The sequence below is a fragment of the Tachysurus vachellii genome, chromosome 20 (assembly GCF_030014155.1).
Source record: "Tachysurus vachellii isolate PV-2020 chromosome 20, HZAU_Pvac_v1, whole genome shotgun sequence".
Lineage (NCBI taxonomy): Eukaryota > Metazoa > Chordata > Actinopteri > Siluriformes > Bagridae > Tachysurus > Tachysurus vachellii.
The window spans coordinates 3,156,331-3,180,107 of NC_083479.1; the positions used below are offsets into that span (position 1 = coordinate 3,156,331).

A 23,777-nucleotide genomic window follows, 5' to 3' on the forward strand; every position below is an offset into this window, starting at 1 on the left:
TTCATACATTATGTATATTTTTTTTATTCAAAGCATTCTTGTGATGATTTACCAAACCAAACGTTCTGTGTGCTTCCTACATCTGAGAGTTTAACATTTCCAAATTAAAAGTTAAAAGACTCCTGCTATCTGGAGCGAGCTGCCAGACCAAACAGGAAGCTCACCTGATTCGGTGGCACTCTTTAAGCAGGTGAGGGCGGTGCAGAGCCGAACGCACTCCTCCGCAGTGGCTCCCAGGCTCCTCATGGTCTCTCGCACCTGAGCACCGGGCATCTGCAACAAGGCATCCAACGACAACTTCACAGGCAACACCTACGCAATAAGAGACATGGAGAGAACAGAACAGACAGCAGGGCTGGTGAGAGAATCCAGAGTACAAACACACACCCACACACTCACACACACACACACACACACACACACAACACAGTCTGTAACTCTGTAGTGTGAACACACTGTATACAGAACGAGTTTATATATGTACTGTCAATCAGGCTGTGATGGTTATATGATCCAGCTGGCTTTATTAATGCTAACACTAGGTTTACCTTCGTTCAGATGGAACCACACACAAACACACACACACACAGATACACACACACGCTGAAACAATGGATATTTGAGTCATTGGAGTTATAAATTTTGCACTTTGTGCCATTTGACCTATTGATTTATGACTTTGAGCCGTCTGTTATTTGAGACGTCTGAATGATGAGTCATTTACGTTATTTGAGTCATCTGGATTATTTGAGTCATTTGCTTTATTTGAGTAATTTACGCTATTTGAGTTATTTACGTTATTTGAGTTATTTGGATTATTTGAGTCATTTATGTCATTTGAGTCATCTGGATTATTTGAATCATTTACCTCACTTGGATTACTTAAAAAAATTGAGTTATTGTTTATGGGTGTTGAGTCATTTGATTGATTTGAGTTAATGATTTAGGCCTAAAAAACGTATATAAGAAGTGAACATGACATATAGAAATTGCTAGGAGAGCAGACAGGCATTTTTAAGTCTTTAATAGAACACCAATTCACAATACAAGTCTAAACCTCATCCTCAAACCCCAACCAGTTTGTCAGTGACATCACATGGAAATCATCTAGATAGTAAACATGAATGTGTGAATACTGACTCTCCTGGATTTCAGGGGTACTGTGATGAAATATCAGTGTTACTGTGTCATACAGTGTTTAATGTGAAGAGGCATGTGGACAAATGAAAAAAGTCAAGTGCCTCATCACCTGATGGTCATTGTTTTCTTTGAGAGGCTTAATGCTAATGAATTTCTCCATCTCTCTCTCTCTCTCTCTCTATCGTTCCCTCTTCAAATCCGCACATCGCGTGACCTCTTAGACTAATTGAGCCCGGCTGATGATCCGATTACCTCATTATGGACCTGTACGAGTGGCAGAGAAGAGGCAGTCGCGCCGAAGCTCCTGGAGTGTGGCTTTATGAACACAGGCTCAGAAATGTCTATGCAGATGGAACTAGCTGTTAAAACTTCACTATGTGTAGAGTGATGGATATATTATAATATTATAATATTCAGATTTTACTCTCATTTTAAATTGAATAAATAATGAGGTTTTAAAAGTAATACATTGAATTTTATGAGCTTTCGTGCCCAAGTACAAATCACATCTTTGAACTACTAGTACTACTAGTACTACTACTGCTATTAACACTATTACTATTACTAATTGTAATCCAATCATTAATATTACTACCACTATTGCTAAGTGTATGACTACTAGTACTACTACTAAGAGTGTATGACTACAGTGTAAGAGTGTATTATTACTAACAGCGTATGGCTACTATTACTATGCCATATTACCGCTATTAATATTATTACTAATGGTAATCCAATTATTATTATTACTACTAATATTAGATAACTACTAGTACTACTATTACTATTAATAAGAGTGAATGACTACTGCTATGTTATTACTAGTTGTACTACTACTACTATTATTATTCTTATTATTCCTAACAGTGTATGACTACTACTACTAGTATTATTAGTATGACTAATGGTAATCCAATCATTAATATTATTACTACTACTACTACTACTAGTGTATGACTACTAGTACTACTATTACTACTGTTATACTGTTATTATATTATCACTACCGAGATCCTGTTAATTATAATATTGATGCTACTACAACTATTACTACTACTACTAAATTATACTTACTATAACTACTGCTAATAATATTACTTTTAACTACTAATAACACTGCTACTGTTCCTACTAGTAATACTACAATCTTACTAATACACGCCTGAATAGTATTAAGACTTTTACCGACAGTAACACAAACAATAACAAGCTTTAATGTAACAGTCGTATGAACTAAAGCAGCAGGTTTATTGTCCCAATTTAAATAACAACAACAACAACAACAACAACAACAATAATAATAATAATAATAAGATATATGATAATTTCCTTCCTTAGTTATGAAGAACATTTGTACATTGTATTCATTTGGCAACGGCACCGAGCTGAAAAAGTCGAAGGAAGAACAAAGAGACACATAACTAAAGCGCGTATACACACACACACACACACACACACACACACACACACACATACACACATACACAGACACACACACATACACACACACACACACATACACACACATACACACACATACACACACATACACACACATACACACACATACACATACACACGAGGGAGTAAGTGTTAAGTTCTACGACTTGAAGTGTCACAATTGCTAGTCACGAATCAGGCCAAATACCAATAATATACAAAATGACTTACTCACATCGCATACAAACATTTAAGAGCAAAAAGTTTGTGCACCCTTAGGGCTGTAAGTATTGGCTGTAAATTCTCAGAAGCACTAAGTCAGTTACTCACATCAGTACTGCGCTCAGTTGTGATCTTTATAAGTCACGCAGAACACAGTGGCGTGATACGACCCGGTCTGTGAGGTCGGGGTGACAGCGTGGTGTGTCACATGCACGCTAACTTGCCGTGCGAAAGGCTGATTTGAGCTAGCTGTCTGCGCTAAGCTGACTAAGCTCTGAAACACTCAGACTAAGAGGTCCAGTCTGAGAAGTCATTAGATGGGTGTTGGTAATACACTAACACTATCACGTGCCGTTCGTATGGTCTCGTGAACTACTGATGATCCTGAAGCACATGATGTTGGTTTGAGGTTCATTAAAGCTGCACAGTTTCACATCCCTGACGCTGCATGTCTGCTCTTTACCTCTATGAGCTCGGATCTCAGGCTGATGGTGCGTAGCCAGTCCCCCAGGCGTGGGTACGTGTCCAGCGCCTGCGGTCGCTCGGTCTCTGGAACCTTCAGCTTGCACTGCAGCTGCTTGCAGATGTACTTCATGAGCTTCACCTGCAGGGGGTGACAGAGAAGCAGGCGCAGGAGGGAGGGGTAGCAGAGAAGGAAACATTCTTAAGGCTATTTTTTTTTTTGCATTTGGACACATGTGGAAGTCATTATTAATATACGACAATAATTACATGGGGCAGAAAGGATGAGACAGATATTGGGTCACTTTGACAGAAATATCAAACTTCATAGTTTTAATGAAGTAAACGGTGTTAAATATTTAGATTACGTTTTACAATAACGTTTGTCCCATTAGTTAGCATGAACATAAATGAGCAAAAAGACACGTTACATGATTGGGATAAATAACTGCATAAAAGTCATCGAAAGTGTTTCTGAATGCAAGCCACATCTTTAATGCAGCTGTTCATTATTTATTCAACATCTAAACCAGCATCATTTATCATAAGTGCATCTACTTTCTACTGTTGATACATTAACGGTAAAGTTTATGCTTTATTTTGTAAGGAATAAAGCACCGAAACTGATGCGGTTATTGGAAAATAATACTAAAATACTTTTTTTTTTTTTTTTTTGCAGATATCTGGATATATTTATCTCGGCCCATAATCCGTCTCTGGAGGCCAAGGTCTATAAAAAAAAAGACCAAAATGGAAAATAAATACAGCTTCGACAGGAAGTGATGGCAAAAAAAAAAAAAACAACAACAAACACCTTGGATTTGATCAGGGCCCTGATTTCTGATTTGCTCCTCGTTAGAAATGTTGACAGTTAATCTTAAACCAGTGTTGCATGGAAATGTCTTCACTGAAAACTTTAAGACTATTTTTTCAAGTTTATTTAAATCAGACATAACGGACTGATGATTTCCGCATGTTCTTGACTGTCTGTAAACACGTAACGATGCAAACCGATGTCTTGCCAAGGACACGCTGGACTAAGAGCTGACTCAGGATCAGACGGCCCCAGGCTGAGGTCCAGGCTTTACCCAATCAGAACACGCCATCTCCTCCTAATATTCTGCTGAGATCGGCGAAGGCTTTTGATAGCTTTGTCCCGAGAGTCCCGAGAGCCTCGGACATGCCGGTGAAGAGACGTACTTGTGTAACAAGACTTTACCGTCTCTCATTTCCACCTTTGTCATGCCACACAAACGTTGGAACTCAGTGAGCAGGCGAAAAGGGCAACTGAAACAGCGCTAATGAGCTGGAGCTAATTATACAGAGATGCATTAAGGTATTTGTATATTAACCATTGTTTTAGAGGTCTGAACGCAGAACAGCGTGCATGAGGAGGCCAGAAATAAAACGGTGTCTTTACAATAATATTGTGCAATACACAGAAAATTTAGGTTCAAAAGGTGCTTTAAGGTGAATAGTGTGGCTGAAAATCATATTGAGGCAAGTGTCTGATTTCGAAGTCCATTTCACTTAAAATAAATAAATAAATAAATAAATAAATAAGCAAGCAGACATAGTCTGAAACTTGTGTCTTTTCTGACACAACTCTATTTTAACATTAGAGTACTGTCTGGCCTGTCCATCACAGACCCATCTGTTAGCGTTCGGCTGCGCGGTGATGTAGCACGAGCTGTGAGTGTGTTCACATGTCTGAGAGGAAGCACGTGCAGGTCTTCACCCTTCAGCTGTGGTGTGATCGGGAACAACTAATTAGCAGTAGAGATTTGGCAAATGACCCAAGTCAGGAGCCATGTGGATAACACTAGAGAGGTCAGTGACATGGTGCGGTTCTGTCCATGTTTAACGATTAGACCGAACCACATCATCGCATCGGTGAGACGTCACAGAAGCTCTGGGTCTGAGGCTTGAGATATTGGGTAAACAAGACTAGGGAACTGAAGAACTTCAGACATCAACTGAGTTGACTTATTGACTAGATGACTGAGGGGGAAGAACAGTGTGAATTTGAGCTCAGCGCTTAAGGTCTTGGCTTGTCACTGGAAGGTTTATAGCTCTCACAGAGCCACCGCTGGGGGTTTGATCAACACTCTTAACCCTCAATTATGTGCTTATGCAAGCTCTATAATTGGATCGGATTCTACCTCGCTTTTAATTCGCTTTGGATTAAACCATCTGCCGAATGAATAAATGTAAATGTATATATTTATATATATATAAAAAAAAAGAAGCAGTCCATAAAATAAAGCCTAATGCATGATCACATCTAATCTACATCATGCCACTGCACTTGGCTCTCTGCCCTGGTGAAGTGAACATGCCATCTGACTGAATCTCTCCCCCACAATCCTGCTTATTTCCCCTCCAGCAAACAGGCCCGTCAAACAGATATAAATAGCTGCTATTATATGGAAGCGCACAGCAAGCATACCTCCTCTCGGGGGGCGTCTGCGCTGCTGCCATGGCAACCGGGTGTCATCAGAGCGTCGCAGCGAGTGACATCAGCACTCGCGAGTTCATAGCGAGGCTAACACATGGCTATCTATCTGCCTGGAGATTCGCAGGCTTTTTTTTTCTTTCCTCCCTCCCTACCCTGGCGACGTGTCAGGATCTTTTTGAATAACAAAACGCGACATGGGAGGGAGCGCTCTGTGAGGCAGCTCCCCTCCGATTCCTCTGCAAACAAAACAGCGTTGGCCAGCACAAGAGGAATTTTCCAGTGAGTGCAGAATGCTGACCAGAGCAAGAGCGAGAGAAAGAGAAAGAGAGAGAGAAAGAGAAAGAGAAAGAGAGAGAGAAATCTGATATCTGACTCTATCTTTTCAGATAAAGGAGCATCTAAAGTTCTGTGAAAAAAAAAAAATATTGGCACCTGTAAACAAATCCTGCTGGTTGTAATTCTGTTCAAAGAGCTTAGAATTAAATTACAAAACCAGTGTGTTACCCAACTGCTGGGTGGGTGCCAAAATTTTTCCACACACCTTATGGTATAACTTATTCTCACTAGTCGACAGTAAGTGTGTACCAGAATTCCGAAATGCACAGAAGTTGTTAATTTTTCAATTTACAAAAAAGACAAAACATGCAATCTGAGCGTGGGTGCACAAACTTTTGCATCTGTCTCCCTGTCTCTCAAATTCAGCATGATTTACTGATTGTTGCACAGACATTAACAGTATGTGTGTTGCCAAAGCCTTGGGCTATGTGAATCAAAAAGAATAATAAAAACTGTAAATTGAACATTCTGTAAAAAGTACCTTGAGGAGGGGTGGGGCGAGGAGGGGTGGGGTGAGGAGGGGTGGGGTGGAAAAAACGCAAAAAAAAAAAAACTCTGTCGCTGCTTGTTTTAAGGAGAACAGGTTGTGCAGATGAGCCTCAGCCAAGCAGCAGCAGGGAGGATGAGGGTTGGAGGGGTTAAAGGGGTAACGTTAAAGAACAGGAGGAGGAGGAGGAGGAGGAGGACCAGGAGGACGAAGACTGGCCTGTTGAGTCTGGTCCTTTCAGAGGGAGACCAGGCAGGCGCATTGCTGACGCACACACCAGCTCTGTTACCAGGAGGCTGGCAGCCATAAAGCCAGTCATCCCTTTCACACCTCCACCCACCTGCCAGCCAGCCTCCTCTAATCCTAACCTTAATGAGTGCAGCGTGGATTCGGACGCCAGCGAACGAAGGCTTCCAGCCAGGCGGAGTTCATCACGCTACAGTATAAAACCATCACGGAGAAAAATCCAAACTCAACGCATTGTATCTAGAACCTTCTTCTACTGAACTCACAGCTGGAGCAGTTCCCCCAAATGCATAAGCGTGAACGTTGGCACAAATACTACAGTTTTTTTACGAAGAAACTCTTTCTGGAGTTTTCCTAGCCTGAATCTCCACAACCGCATGGGACTGGAAAGACACGAGCTAGCTGTGTGTTAGCTATCTGTATAGGAATGAGCAGCAGTTAGTGCTCTCGTCCAAGCGTGATTAACAGCAGCCTCCACAGAATCATGACTCTTTAGACATCACACCTTCATCTTTTTTTTTTCTTTTTTTAAATTAATGTGCTGTTCAAATATAACCATATAAAAATAAATAAATAAATAAATAAATAAAACAGCACAAACAGCTCTAAACCTCAGACAACCCTTGTGTGAATCACGCTAGCCACGCCTTAACTATCGTATATGCTGCTGGATCATGTGACCGCTGTGACGATGCGTATTTTTGCTCTATTTAAAATAGCTGCAGGGGCATGGTGGCTTAGTGGTTAACACGTTCGCCTCACACCTCCAGGGTTGGGGGTTCGATTCTCGCCTCCGCCTTGTGTGTGTGGAGTTTGCATGTTCTCCTCGTGCCTCGGGGGTTTCCTCCGGGTACTCCGGTTTCCTCCCCCGGTCCAAAGACATGCATGGTACGTTGATTGGCATCTCTGGAAAATTGTCCGTAGTGTGTGATTGCGTGAGTGAATGAGTGTGTGTGTGTGTGCCCTGCGATGGGTTGGCACTCCGTCCAGGGTGTATCCTGCCTTGATGCCCGATGACGCCTGAGATAGGCACAGGCTCCCCGTGACCCGAGGTAGAAAATGAGTGAGTGAGTGAGTGAGAGTAAAATAGCTGCAAAAATTCCTGCACTCTATTAGATCTTTTAGCAGATATTTTACCTCAGAAACTAGCATCATTTTTCAAAAAGTGTGTCAAAAAAGAGTCAAGTGCAAGTGCGAGAGAGAGAGAGAGAGAGAGAGAGAGAGAGAGTCAAGTGCCTACTCTTCCAATCCATACACCATGCACCTGCCAAGGAGGCGTTCACATCCTTTTGGTGTGAGGCTGCAGCTAACAAAAAAAGATAGAGCGCTGAACCCGAGGGCCTCTCAGACAGGGAAAAAAGCATGTGTCGTTAAAGGTAAAGGTAGCTTAGAGCTGAGAGAAAAACTCAAACAAACTAGTTAACAAAGCTAATAATCTAGTTCCTAAATGCTAATCTTGTGGTGTATATTCTTGGCCTCACTCCAAATATATTCATTTCCTTTCAATTCCAGTCAGCAGAAGAATTAAAAGTAAGACCGATTGAATAGAAGGATTTTTTTTTCCCCACAAGCTTTTCACTATGGTGTGCTAATAAAAGAGCAACGCTAAAGTACAGAACGACAAGGTCAAGAGCATCTCATTTCAGCATCTGTTATTGCTCGCTTCCTAAATGAGAGAAGTGTGAACGCAGGAATATAGAGGACTGTGTGTATGAGCGAGCGAGAAGGCTTCGGGTTCACTGCCAACGTTTAAGAGGCTTCGTGTAGCTTAATCTCCTCACATGGAACTGCAGGTGGCCAGAACAGTAAATAACCTCCTCCTCCTTCTCCAGTCACGCTCACGCTTCATCCCTTTTTTTTTTTTCCTCCAAAAGTTTAAACATCTGAATGATGCCAAATACAATGACAGGAGAAGTGAACCTTTGAGTCAACATGTCGTACAGTAGAGATACGAATCCTGTGGTCTGCGGTCAACCAGCTCGTCGCTCCAAAGAAAGCAAAACAACACCCAGTGCTACCTCCTCTTGTTTTCCCCTCAGCCTATCTCTGCTAACATTGACTTTGGGGTTTGGCCAGCGTGCGACATGAAGAAGACAGATTCATGTTTTTTTTTTTTTTGTTCTTTTTGTTAACAATAGAGGCTCGGTGGAGTGGAAGGCCCGGTGTCCAGTCAAACTACTGTACGTAAACAAGAACATCGGGTTCTTAGGAACAGCTTCTCAAATAGAAATAAAGTTAAATGTAAATGTTGTGGTTATGGCGGTTAACTTCAAACAAGCAAATTAGCTGCTTCTAACTTCTTCCCTCACTAGCACTTGCGCACCTTCTGTTAGCAGTGCATCATTTTATTCTCCCTGTATAGCATTCGATACAGGATTCAAACCAGTTGCGCTGAGCCCAAGGTAGCCGCAAATAGTCTTAATATCATCCACCTGGAGATCTGCCCCGACCCCTCAAACAACAACCCCACTACCCACCCCCCTCCTCCAGACATTTTTCCCCCCTCACATGGAAGCTAAGGAGACCCTTGTTATCCACATTAGCTAAAAACTAGCTGGTTTCGGGGTTGCAGTGTTCTGCTGCATGGGCAATCATGGTCTCAAACCCCCACCCCCCACTCTACCACACACACACACACATTGCAGGTAGTTAGGGGATCACACAGCCAGGGTAGAGAACAATACGTTGGTGCAAGTGTGACGTTAGGTTTCCTAGCAACCCCAACTCGGGGGCCTTCTGGAGTGGGACTTTCCCACAGACAGAAAACGTCTCCAGAAGAACAGCTTAAGCGATAGGCCACACCACCTGTATAATACACACAACCTCTACGTGAGCCTGATCAACATATGCCTCACATTAACTATTAGCATCATGCCTCAGATTAACCAGTAGCATCGTCAAGATCTATAACTATCCTCTCTTCGTAGTCCTCACGCAGTACAGAAGTGTTTGAGCTACAGCGGGGTCTGATGTGGATGGGGTGGGGGGAATGTACACTTGCTAATCAAGAACAAAAAGGCAGCGCTGAAGAGCTGCGTCACTGGATCCGTGTGTTATGGCAACATCGTGCTGCCCGGGCAGAAGGAGGTAAACACACGCGCGGCGCTACCATGGTAACACGTCTGTGACGTCCACACACACATGACGGACGGCTAAAGGGCACGGCCATGCCCGGCTCATCCGAGCTGCAGGAAGGCTAAAATCTGACTAGGTATCAAATAGAAATACAAGCATTTCACTAGTGATGTATATTTTTCACACAGGAATGATCAAACTCCATATTGATGGTCAAATGAAATGACCAGTGTTTTATTCCTGATGTTAGCGATGAGGACAATGATAATGACTGAAAGGTTAGCTTTAGTAATCAGACATTCAAGGAACCTTCTCCACAACCCTTAACTCTGTTCACCAGATATTATCAGTTCAACAAAGATGGAGGAAAAAACAACTCGCTTTACAAATATAACAGCATTTTTATACCAGCGCTAACATACAGTAATAAACCTAGCTAACTCTCATAGCTGGGGTTTGTCCGAGTGTTTGCTAATAAACCATCACGCGGAAGGTGTTTTTCAGACGGACAGGAAAAACCAGTGAGAACTAAAAAAATATCACGATCATATTTACTATTATTTCTGTACTATACAAGTCAGCATTTTTGATTAGCATGCTTATTAGCAGTTTCAGTCAGAAAACACCCCACCACACACACACACTCTACAGTAAATAAATTCACATATGGACCTTTCGAATGAAAAATTCAAGTCATGCTAGCATATCTGACTTTTAGAATTTATTTTAAGAATTGATTTTTTTTTTTATTTACATTTAGTGTTTTACTTATTAATTAATTAATTTACTTATTGCAAGGAAAGTCTGGGACGTTCACGGCGCTCTGGAAATCAACAGGGATGTACACAAATCATATCGCTGACGAGTGCTATCAAGGTGATGCTAGTTTTGATCACTGAACTGAATAGTCTCCATGAGGACACTGCTGTGAAGTAAAGGGACGAGTCGGACATGAGGAAAATGACGGAGTGATGTTTGAGGCTTTGGGAGAAAGCGTCTTCTCCGTGTTAGTAACGTGCTAGCAAACATCTGATGGCTGGAACGAATGATTAGCGCTGTATAATTTGCCAGCATTACAATTGCTTATCCGGAGTAAACTCCGCCCACAAACTAACATGGCTACACTGAGGCGAGGTGCGAGACAAGAGATTTGAATAACAAATGAGATGCTTTGAAACCTCTCAAGTTGACGCTATTGAACTGCACCTGCCGCGTGGACCATGTGTATTAATCACAAAGACAACGGCAGCTATGTTTTGCGCGGTGTCGTCTTTAACGTACGAGTCACGCTCCTAACCCAGAACTTCAGCTTTCTGTTTTTACCTCAAATTGAATCGACTATTCTTATAGTGAGAACAGCTCAATCTTTTCTTAAGTCACCCATCCATCATGCAAAGGTTAGATTTCTCGACCAATCACAGCGCAGTACAGCTAGACAACAACGGCAACAAGAGCGATAACGAGCCTTTCTAGCACATTTACAAAAAAAAAAAAAAAAAAAAAAACACTGGAGACCTTTTTATCAAGACTCCTTATTTAGTGACAGAACATTTCTACATTTACTTGTTGCTTTTGTTAAATAACGACTCGTTGTTATTGTTGTTTATTATTATTATTACTATTTAGCTGGTGTGACAGATCATCTATTCGAGTTTCGTGTTAAGGACCTGTTACTATAGAAACAATATGATGTTAGAGTCATCACATTAATATCTGTTTTTTACAGGTCACAGGTGCTGTTAACAAGCTCATGGTGTTTTTTTTATCTGTTTGGTTACAGGAGATTATTTTATTCACTTCGGTGTTTCACATCACCTTTAAATATCCCTTTAATTGAAACAGAAAAACAGAAATGTTTATTCTGGTCATTCTTGTGATATCAGCGCTGATTGTAATGTCTTGACAGTATTGAGTGTAGTAATGCTTGTTTTGGAGACTGACCCCTATCCTACTGAGCAGGATGCGGTCTGAAGCAACGGTTGACTTTTCTATCGTCATTGTCATCGCAGTAGGGAGTGTGTGAGCGTCGCTGAAGGGGCTTCTACTAATCAGAGGTGTCCTAATGTCACACTGGGAGACTTTATGCTCTAATAACTCCTACACAAAGCGACTTGACATATGGATGATCCCCTTTCCTGATGCTCTGAGGCTGGCCTGGGCTTTGAACTGCTTTATAGCCACGTAGATCGGAGACGGCAGCCAGATCTGATCTCATGACCCAAATCTGGCACGGGTGCAAGGGAGCAACTGAAAAAATAAGCTGGCTTTGATAACGGGGCCGTCTCCTGATTTATCCGTCCGCAGCAGAGCGAGTCCAATATAGCAACGGCAGGGGAAAAATAGATCTCCTCACAGAGGAAAAGAGGGAGGCGACGCTGTGTGTTGGGGGGGATGTTGTTACTGCAATCACCTGCTCCGCTGTACCCCCTCCTTCCTCTCCCTGAAAACACACACAGCCTGCTGGGAGACCAGTCCCTTTTAAACATCTGGTTGGTTTCTTCTCGTCTCAATCCCACCCCTTTCCTCCCCCTCTCGCCTGGGTCGGCCTCATCACGCATCACACGTCATTTTCTTATTTAACAATCAACCCCTGAAAACACCAGGCGGGGGGACGAAAGACGAGCCAAATATAGAAGCAGCCATAATAGCGCAGCTCTCTTTTATAACACTCTTTTTTTTTCCAAAGCAGGGCCTGTGAGGGTGAAATCAGCAAACGCTGCTAAGTTTCTCTTTTCCCTGTTTCTTAAAAAAGCCTAATTGTGTCTCTTTGTTTGTCTGCGTTGGAGGAAGTCGGTTTTCAGAGACACATCAAGACACAAAGCCACGTCCTCCCCACAGGAACCGGCTCACACGACTCCTCCGTCGACTCCCACACCAAATTTGCTTTATTGTAACAAGCAGAACAATCGTGGCTCTTATATAACCACCAACAGCACACAGTCATTACAACACAGCAGTAACATTTATTATATCAGTCATTTATTAGGTAGATACTTTTGTAAGAACCAAAACACTTCAATATTATTCTGATCAACTGCTAAAATCGATCATGTACTTTGCTCCTTGTATTACTGCTTATGGTATTATGTCATTTATTGTCCAATATCATACTCAAACCCATGATACGGTGATCCACGTGGAGTTCATATGGATACTGGCTACGGTTAGACGGTGAATATGACAGTAAAACATTTTTAATATAAACTGCTGGATAAAAGAAAAGCACAATTTGGGGTTATATTGTTATCATAGCTGGAGGCTTGTCGAAAGTGGCAGCTGTGTCCCTTTTATTTGTGGAATTACTTCAGATCTAATTTGGGTCAGTATGTGAGTTATAAATCAGAGCTTCTCTGTTATTTTTTTATTTAGAATTTCAGGACCTGTGTTTTTGAATTATTATTTGAGTTATTATTTCAGGACCTGAATTATTTCGCTATTATTTTTTGTTCTTATTTGTGTTATCTTTTGTGTTCTTATTTGAGTTATTACTGTATTTGAGTTATTATTTGTGTTCTTATTTGAGTCTTTGTGTTCTTATTTATGTTCTTATTTGTGTTCTTATTCGAGTTATTATTTGAGTCTTTGTGTTCTTATTTATGTTCTTATTTGTGTTCTTATTCGAGTTATTATTTGAGTTTTTGTGTTCTTATTTGTGTTCTTATTTGTGTTCTTATTCGAGTTAGCATTCGAGTTAGCATTCGAGTTAGCATTCGAGTTAGCATTCGAGTTAGCATTCGAGTTAGCATTCCGGGACCTGTGTGCTTGCATTATTATTTGAGTTGTTATTTGAGTTATTTGGGGATTGTCTATTTTAAAAAATGACATGAATTACCAATTTCTGCATTGTGCATTTGAATAAATAAATAAATAACCATTTTTCTAGGACACTGAATCAACTGCCCAAAGAACTGTGGCATAATCGTAGCTATGATTTTTTATACAGTTTATCTTATCTTCATGCTGAAATGGTCCACAGACTTGAGTAGGAAGCATCATGGGAAATACACACAATGGAGGAGTTGGCAGGCTTTGTGTGAACATGTTTAAATCCAGCAAGCAAAAAATCTGATGGCTTTTTCAACTTCTAAAAATCCAACAAAAGCCTAGAGACGAAGCCCCATGGAGATGTTTGTGCTAGACTAATAATACAGGAGGGACATCTGAGGTGCGAGGCTGGCGTGTACCATCTGAAGAACCATCTTATAGTATTTCATCGTCCACTCACAAGTACAGTGCAGAGTGAGAAAACTGGCCTGAAGTGGAAGAACAAAGGGCTTTTGGTGAGTATCTAATGCGAGTTCAAGCCTTTTGACTGTGCTGAAGTGCAGGTGGTGATGAGAGACAGGTGGGAGGAGGGCATCTGGAGTGTGACAACCACTTCAACTGTGCTTATTCAACACAGGAATTAACAGAGCGTTTAGAGTCTGTTACTCTCAGCCAGAGTCGACAAGCTCCACTCAGTCCTCCCTGAACAGCCCTCGTGTGTCCACACTCTCTCTCTCTTCCCCTCTTATTCTCTCTCTCTCACTGTCTCTTCCCCTCTTATTCTCTCTCTCTCTCTCTCACTGTCTCTTCCCCTCTTATTCTCTCTCTCTCTCTCTGTCTGTCTCTTCCCCTCTTATTCTCTCTCTCTCACTGTCTCTTCCCCTCTTATTTTCTCTCTCTCTCTGTCTGTCTCTTCCCCTCTTATTCTCTCTCTCTCTCTCTTCCCCTCTTATTCTCTCTCTCTCTCACTGTCTCTTCCCCTCTTATTCTCTCTCTCTCACTGTCTCTTCCCCTCTTATTCTCTCTCTCTCTCACTGTCTCTTCCCCTCTTATTCTCTCTCTGTCTCTCTCTCTCTTCCCCTCTTATTCTCTCTCTCTCTCTCTCTCTCTCTGTCTGTCTCTTCCCCTCTTATTCTCTCTCTGTCTCTCTCTTATTCTCTCTCTCTGTCTCTTTCCCTCTTATTCTCTCTCTCTCTTCCCCTCTTATTCTCTCTCTCACTGTCTCTTCCCCTCTTATTCTCTCTCTCTTCCCCCCTTATTCTCTCTCTCTCTCTCTCTCTCTGTCTGTCTGTCTCTTCCCCTCTTATTCTCTCTCTGTCTCTCTCTTCTCCTCTTATTCTCTCTCTCTTCCCCTCTTATTCTCTCTCTCTTTCTCTTTCCCTCTTATTCTCTCTCTCTTCCCTTCTTATTCTCTCTCTGTCTCTCTCTTCTCCTCTTATTCTCTCTCTCTCTTTCCCTCTTATTCTCTCTCTCTCTCTTCCCTTCTTATTCTCTCTCTCTCTCTCTTCCCCTCTTATTCTCTCTCTCTCTCTCTTCCCCTCTTATTCTCTCTGTCTCTTTCCCTCTTATTCTCTCTCTCTCTCTCTCTCTCTCTCTCTCTCTCTCTCAGCAGAGACTCGGCTGCTCTACCTGCTGCTTTTCACTAACGTTATTACTGTAGACTCCTCGCATGACCTGGTACACATCTACATACGCTCTAGTTATCTTTGTGAGAAATCGCTCAGCATTTTATACGTCTCGATCTGTTTCCGTTTGTCCAGACAAAACAATAAAAAAAAATTGCACTTCATATGCTAATGAGGTCTGTACCTGTAAATGAAGTGAGAGCTACCCTGCAGTCATGCTGTGCTACAACTAGCCTGTAGAGCCAAAGAGGAAAAAAAGCCTGATCAGCAAAACGGCCACACAGAGGCTTAAAGGGGAAGCTGATGGGGCAATTCCTCAATAGTCATGGTCCTGACACTTCAGGAAGTTGTGAAAGGGCCCCAAAAGAAGGCCTTGGACTACAGACAGAGGGGAGAACAGCCAAATATTCTGTTCTGACAGGAAGCAGAACTGAAAGCGGCCGTTCAGTTTGTGGTACTAAAATAGCACAAGTAGGCAAGTTTTGATATTATAGTTTCATAACACAAGACTGGAGCTGAAGGGAAAGTGCTAGTTTACTGAGCTTATATATTATAATTAAAAATATAATATAATATTATATTATATTACATTATATAGCACTATGATGATCCTGAAATGGGGAAAAGGCCCAGCATTGTGTATCAATAGTTTTAAGAATAACATCTGCATGTAATATTGCGATATATTGTGTATCACATAAATATAAAGCAAAGAAAGAAAACGAATCACCGTCATTCTTAACGCTGTGACTGTCGTTCTCAAGGAGGTGACATTTAGGCCAGGTTCACATTAACAGGGACATTTTAAAAACACCGTTTAAAAATTCTGGACAAAATTTCCAAGAAAAAGAAGCAGCATGCGCTGGGCGTTAGAGCAATAATCATTTCTTTAGTGTTTGGCTTTAGTTTCTTGGATTTTTATGTCTTGTGTCAATTTTAGGAAACAGCATCACAGGAAATTCTGGGATTCTTGAGATCACGTGAAATTAACGATAGTTTTGAAAGATCTATCTTTCTGTATTTTTAATCATTGGCAATAAAATTATTTACTATAAAGAACAGAGAAATTGGGGTTTTTTTCTAAATCAAAAACAGCATCGACAGAAATGCAAAGACTCACAGTGATTCTTGCTCTTGTAAAGAATCGGAGCATTTGTTTGCTAACACATTAACACCAGAAACCTGCACGTGGTTCATATGAATCTCAGACGACAGCCGGACTGTCGCGATTAAATAAACATCAGCTCAGTATCTAAGACTGAGAGTCTGAGCTAAAGACCAAAAGGTTGCAAGTTCAAATGCCATTACTACTAAAGAGCCACTGCTGAGGAATCATCCATGAATGATTCAATAAAATAGCATAAAAGCTCAGGTTACAAGGTCACGGTATGAGATGAAAACTACAATCTGATGCCATAAGAAGAGTTTGAAATGCTTTGCTGTTACTTATATTGTATTTGTATGAATGTTTTATTGTTACTTTATGACAGATAGGATCGATCGATACTGAATCACAAATGAATCGACTCTTTTTAAACGATCCGCTTAAACAAGTTCCGTAAACATGAAAATAAAATGCTATGTTTTAGCAAAAACAATATTTTCCTGAATATGATGATATGACAGACTCGAGGGTGATTAAGCTGTGACTGTGGACTGCACGTGTAAATACACGAAGTACAGAAGAATGTGGACTAGCAGAAGGGTCAAAACTCAACAACTCTGAAGAATGAATCCGAATGAAATCGAGCATTCATTAAGTGGCTTATTTAAAAAGGAAGTGAATCCCGTACTGAACATGACACGTATGAGCGTCATACACAGGACTGTACAATGTAGTCTGTTGTGACGTTCAGAACATCATCACCACAGGATCCCAGGATCACTGCTGCTCTACTCACCCTACAATACTTACATGGGAAATTTATTACAAATATCAATCTAATGCTTTCATGCAATATATAGGCCACACACACACACACACACACACACACACACACACACACCAAACTCTCTCTCTCACACACACACACACACACACACACCCCAAACTCTCTCTCACACACACACACACACCAAACTCTCTCTCACACACACACACACACACACACACACACACCCCAAACTCTCTCTCACACACACACACACACACACACACCAAACTCTCTCTCACACACACACACACACCAAACTCTCTCTCTCACACACACACACCAAACTCTCTCTCACACACACACACACACACACCAAACTCTCTCTCACACACACACCAAACTCTCTCTCTCTCTCTCTCACACACACACACACCAAACTCTCTCTCTCACACACACACACCAAACTCTCTCTCTCACACACACACACACCAAACTCTCTCTCTCACACACACACACACCAAACTCTCTCTCTCACACACACACACACCAAACTCTCTCTCTCACACACACACACACACCAAACTCTCTCTCTCACACACACACACACACACCCCAAACTCTCTCTCTCACACACACACACACCCCAAACTCTCTCTCTCACACACACACACCAAACTCTCTCTCTCACACACACACACCAAACTCTCTCTCTCACACACACACACCAAACTCTCTCTCTCACACACACACCAAACTCTCTCTCACACACACACCAAACTCTCTCTCACACACACACACACACCAAACTCTCTCTCTCTCAAACACACACACACACCAAATTCTCTCTCTCTCACACACACACACACACCAAACTCTCTCTCTCTCACACACACACACACACACACACCAAACTCTCTCTCTCTCTCACACACACACACACACTCACCAAACTCTCTCTCACACACACACACACACCAAACTCTCTCTCTCTCTCACACACACACACACCAAACTCTCACACACACACACACCAAACTCTCTCTCACACATACACACACACCAAACTCTCTCTCACACACACACCAAACTCTCTCTCACACACACACACCAAACACACACACATACAACAAACGCACACTCACACACACCAAACACACACATACAACAAAGACACATACATACAACAAACACACACCAAACACACACATACAACAAACACACATACACATTCAACAAACACAAATACATACAACAAACACATACAACAAACACACACACAACAAACACACACATACAACAAACACAAATACATACAACAAACACACACACACCAAACACACAAATACAACAAACGCACACACACATACAAACACACACAAACATACAACAAACACACACAAACATACAACAAACACATACATACAACAAACACACACAACAAACACACACACCAAACACACATACATACAACACACACACAACAAACACACACACACACAACAAACACACGCACCAAACACACACACACTCATGCACTCTCACACACACCAAACACTCACCACACACGCACCAAACACACACTCACACACACACCAAACACACACCAAACATACACTCACCACACACCAAACACACACACACACACACACAACACACTCACACACACAACAAACACACACATACAACAAACACACACATACAACAAACACACACATACAACAAACACACACATACAACAAACACACACATACAACACACACACACACATACAACACACACACACCAAACTCACACACACACCAAACTCACACACACACCAAACTCACACACACACACCACTCACACACACACACCACTCACACACACACCACTCACACACACACCACTCACACACACACACGCACCAAACACACACTCACTCATGCACTCACACCAAACACTCACCAAACACACACCAAACATACACTCACCAAACACACACACACACAAAGCACGAGCTTCATTTGCATTTCATAAATAAAAACTGATGCATCTTTGTGAACCGGTCGCCGTGACACTTCACGGCATCTCACACACGTCCCTCCTGAAACGCTCTAATTATCAGCATTCATCTCTAACAAATCACTGAGGTGGCATAAAAACCATACTGCAGAAGCAATGATCCCCAAAACGCTTGCAGTTTCACACAGCTAAGCTTGTTCCAGCGAGCACAAACACCAGACAGAATGTTGCAGGGGTTCATGGTGGGCGCAGTCTGGTGCTACACAGTGTCGGGATTCAAAAACGAAAAAAAAAAGATTTTTCACCTAAGAATTCATGCATGATGATACGGAGTGCGCGTGCATGCATCTATACCATAATACATGAGACATGGATCTAGGATGTTCTGTTTGTTCTGGTTCTGGCCCTGGATCACTTGAATACAAAGCAAATGGACCTGACACAGTAAACGTGTCTTATAGAGATCCGACCTACACTACATATGCATATATATCTGAAGCTTTGTCTTAAACCTTCGTGCATGTAGGGCTCCTCAAAACTTGGCAACAAGAGCATGCAACGAAAGGTGTTTTAGATGCCAGTGCTGGATTAGTGCTGGGTTCTGATTTCAGCAACAACAACAACAAAGAAGGAAAGGTGTCGGTGCACGCGTCCCTACACCCTGTGAGATTTTGTACAATCATGCATCCCTACAATCACTTCACCTTTGTGAAGCAGTTGCTATTTCTCTACATCAGGTGCACGTGCACCTTTCCTGCCTGTACCGTCCGTCTCTCTCTCTCTCTCTCTCTCGCACGCGCGCCAGAGAGAGAAATCTCCACAAGCGCAAAGTGTGCGCACCAAAAAAAAAAAAAAAAAAGAAAGGGACGCGAATGCAAATGAAAGATTTCATGCAGGAAATCGAGGTGTCTGGTTTAAGGCAGGTGTATATTAGGTGCACCGCGTCTACCACTCCGTGCGTCATTACCTCCAGCGTGCGGATCTCATGCTGCGTGAGGTCGTTGCTGGCGGCGCACTTGGTGCGGAGGCCCTGCAGGCTAGACAGCGAGATGTCGATCATGTTCTGGAGGAGCTCGCACTGGCGCAGCGCCGCCTCGCCGCCTCCATCGCTCGGCATCGGGCACGGCGTACGGCGCACCGCGGACACTCCACACGAACGCGCGAATGCGCCACCGGAGGCGCGCCGCACGCACCTCGGCTCGAGCAGAGAGAGAGGGCGGCGTCGCGGCAGGGTGACGATGCTCAGACTCCCGAGATCCAATCCCGCCGGTCGTGGTTCTGTTAGATCCGTGCACTGTCCTCCACGGACTGCCCTCCTGTCCCTTTCTCCCGTCAGGCTGCTGTGCGCTTTTCCTCCCTCTCTGTCCGTCAGTCAGCTGTGAGAAGCGTCGCAAGGGCGCGGTGCATGCTGGGAAATGGAGTCCCACAGGCCAAAAAAAAAAAAAAAACAGAAATGGCTGATTTCTTTCACACCTTACCATTTTAAACCGTCTGTTCTTATTTATTTTCTTTGATTTAACCATTTATAAATCGTTCCCCAGTCCTTATCCTGGTGCAGTGTGAGAGTTCATTCACTCAGTAACACCTAAAGCAAAGGAACAGCCCTGATAAGGTTTACAATTAAAATCATAAAAAAATGTTTTATAACTAACACGTTATCCATCAAGGTACAATTTTAAACACCGTTTTGTGGCAAATTTCCTGCTACAGAAACCTTCTATAGCTGTAAAACTAGCCTCTCCACACCCATGGCTAGTTAGCTAATAGTTTAAGGCAATGTTATTACATTAATACCTAATTCCATTTTACTACCTTTAATACGTTAATTATTTTCCCATAAACCTAAACACAACATTGAGGTCAATTTACCTGTTAATTATAGCTAACAATACCATGTTACAACCCTAATAATGTTTTAATACGCGTAACAACTTACTAGCTATAGCTGAGCGTCGACTTGCTAGATGGTTATTGTGTAACGTTACATTTTCCTGAAGCACCTAAAATTCTGTTAAATAGTATAATATTAACATAAAATGTAGTTTAAATAATATATTCTTTAAATATTTCAAGAGTCAAGAAGCTTTTATTGTCATGTCACCCATATATAGCTGTTGCAGTACACAGTGAAATGAGACGACGTTTCTCCAGGACCAGAGTGCTACATAACACAAACACAGAGCTATAAGGACTTAGTAAGTTAGTCCTAGATACATAAAGTGCATCTGTACAACCTGATGTACACAGTGCAGGAAAAAAGGACAGTGCAGGACTAAAATACAAGACATTACACAAGAGACAATCCACAAAAGACAAAAACAGAAACAGCTCTCTTAATACTTTTAAATACTCTTAATGCATTAGTCTAAAGGTTCTCAGGTGTGTATGTGTGTTTTATTAGCATTTTATTAAAAAAAAAAAAAAAAGTTAAATCTTATTTGCAGGGTCGCAATTTTACACACACACACACACACACACACACACACACACACACACACACACACACACACACACACACACACATCATGTGGTTGTTGATCAGAGGATCATGGTTCAAGTCCCAGCAATGCCAAGCTGCCACTGCCCTTAACTCTCTCTACTCCAGTGGTGCTGTATCATGTCTGACCCTGCACTCTGACCCCCAACTCCCAAAGTTTGGATATGTGAAGAAAGAATTTCACTGTGCTGTAATGTATATGTGACATAAATAAAGGCTTCTAGGCTTCTTCTTCTATTAAACATACATCATTTGTTTTGCTGCGTTTTTGAGAAACCGTGCCGCTAAATTCTCCATTCGGATCTGTCAGGATTGTCGAATGCTTTGGTTTCCAGCTGTAATGCACACACTTGATATGGTGGATAACAGGGATGTGTTTTGGGGATTAACCCCCCTCCTTCCCACGAAATACCATGACACACACCTCACAACAGCCGTCAAGCCTCAAACACAACACAACACAACACAAAATAACACTCCATACTCTCTTGAAAATCTGCAACTCACTGATCATCTTACATGCAAATAGATAAATTCCACTTTGAGGTGTGAGGAGATGCAACACGGAGGGAGGCCGGGGGCTTTGGATGTGCTACGGACCAGCCGTCGCAAATATTTCTCATGCTCGCAAAGGTGTGATGTTCTTCCATGTTAAACACTCCCGTCTCAGCGCTGAGTCATTCTCTGAGCTCTGCACCCACTCCATCTGTCCTGTACTGACTGAGTGTCTCCGTAGCTCCAGCCTAATCCTGCTTCCTCTCGGCCTCCTTTATTTCAGCTCCTATATTTGTATACACGTATAAAATATACGTACAAACGACCGTGCAAAGCGCTCAGGCAGATGTAAGAAAATTCTGTAAAGCTGTAAGTGCAACTGAAAAGCAGCAAATTAAAAAAAAAAAAAAAAGGAATGTACGTATTGTAAGGTTAATCCAAGCATGCTGGAGAACTGACTGCAGACTTCATCTCTCACGTGTATAAAACATACACGTCACTGCTCTTATTATACTACAGAGCTTCTAATTTCTCAGCAGCACTGATTATATTTCTTACTTCGAATAGACTAACTACTGTGCTGATGTTCTACAGCATTAGATGTAACTAGAAAGAGATAAAACACAATCAATCTGTCATATAAGTGGAACACAACACTTGGGAGTGTGCTGTAATTGGTAAATAATCAATGATGAGGTGACGGGATGGAGCATAATGACAAAATATATCTCTAAGTTTTTTAATAAAATACAATTTCCCAAGGTTTTTTTTTTTTTTTTTTGTAAATCCTTTATACAGCTGGTATACTTTGGACTGAAATGTTATTTCAGTCCATGAAATGTCCTGAAAGGGCTTCAGAAGAGACGTTACCTTCAGCAGGGAGTTGCTGCTTGCCTGCAGAGACAGTACTGAGGGGGATTTCCTCACCTCACTTTCCCTCCTGAGGCTGAGCGAAGGCCGAAAGCTGTGAGGCTTCCAATCCAATTACAGCAACAGGAAACAAGCCTGTGTTTCGTTTACTTCGCTCTCACAACGCAACGTCTAAAACGAATTTGTCTTAGAAACCCCGTCGTACAGGAACAGTCCTGAATCATCCACATCCTTCACCAGTTGAGGATCCTGTAACCCGAGCTGCAGGACTCTCTACCTGCCACATCAGATTAAATTGGATTGAGAGGAATTTGATCGTCCCCTGATGACTGACAGCACCTGAGCCGCTTTGTGAGAATCCCCATGCACCTCATCTACCCTGCTTAGCGGCTACACAAAACAATTAGATGCATTTTTGCAGCCAGCAAGCATTTGAATTCACAAAAAACAAAAAAACTCAAGTATAAAAATATCTATCCTCACTAATGCAGACTTGAAAACATGAAATTAAAGGAGCGGTATGTAATATTTTGCACTTTTTGCTTCCTCCAAATTGTCTCCCAACCGTTTCTGCAGAAAGCACACATTTGTTTATGAACTACTTTGTAAACAATGTATCTGTAGGTGGAGATTATTTCTGGCCCTGAAAATATCAAAATATCACCAACAGCAGCCTGAAGTAAAACAATTCTCCGATATATTACAAAACATTTGTTTTTGCTAGACTTCCTCTGTATTAGACATAAATATTATATATTATTATTATTATAAATATTACAATCTA

At 41.9% G+C, this 23,777-nt stretch overlaps 1 protein-coding gene and 1 long non-coding RNA gene across 4 annotated transcripts in view; both read right to left on the reverse strand.

Moving 5' to 3' along the window:
• The window catches only part of ksr1a (kinase suppressor of ras 1a), a 32,596-nt gene extending 12,100 nt beyond the window's left edge, over window positions 1–20,496 (reverse strand). For all 3 annotated transcript variants that reach the window (XM_060895197.1, XM_060895196.1, XM_060895195.1), the window contains exons 1-3: window positions 20,099–20,496; window positions 3,266–3,406; window positions 165–312 (exon numbers count right to left, since the gene is read on the reverse strand). In XM_060895197.1, coding sequence (XP_060751180.1) covers window positions 165–312; window positions 3,266–3,406; window positions 20,099–20,248 — 439 coding nt within the window. In that variant the 5' untranslated portion in view covers window positions 20,249–20,496. The remainder of the gene's footprint in view (window positions 1–164; window positions 313–3,265; window positions 3,407–20,098) is intronic.
• Window positions 1–23,777, reverse strand: part of LOC132862878 (uncharacterized) — a 50,748-nt gene that overhangs the window by 12,100 nt on the left and 14,871 nt on the right. The gene's annotated exons all lie outside the window — the stretch shown is intronic.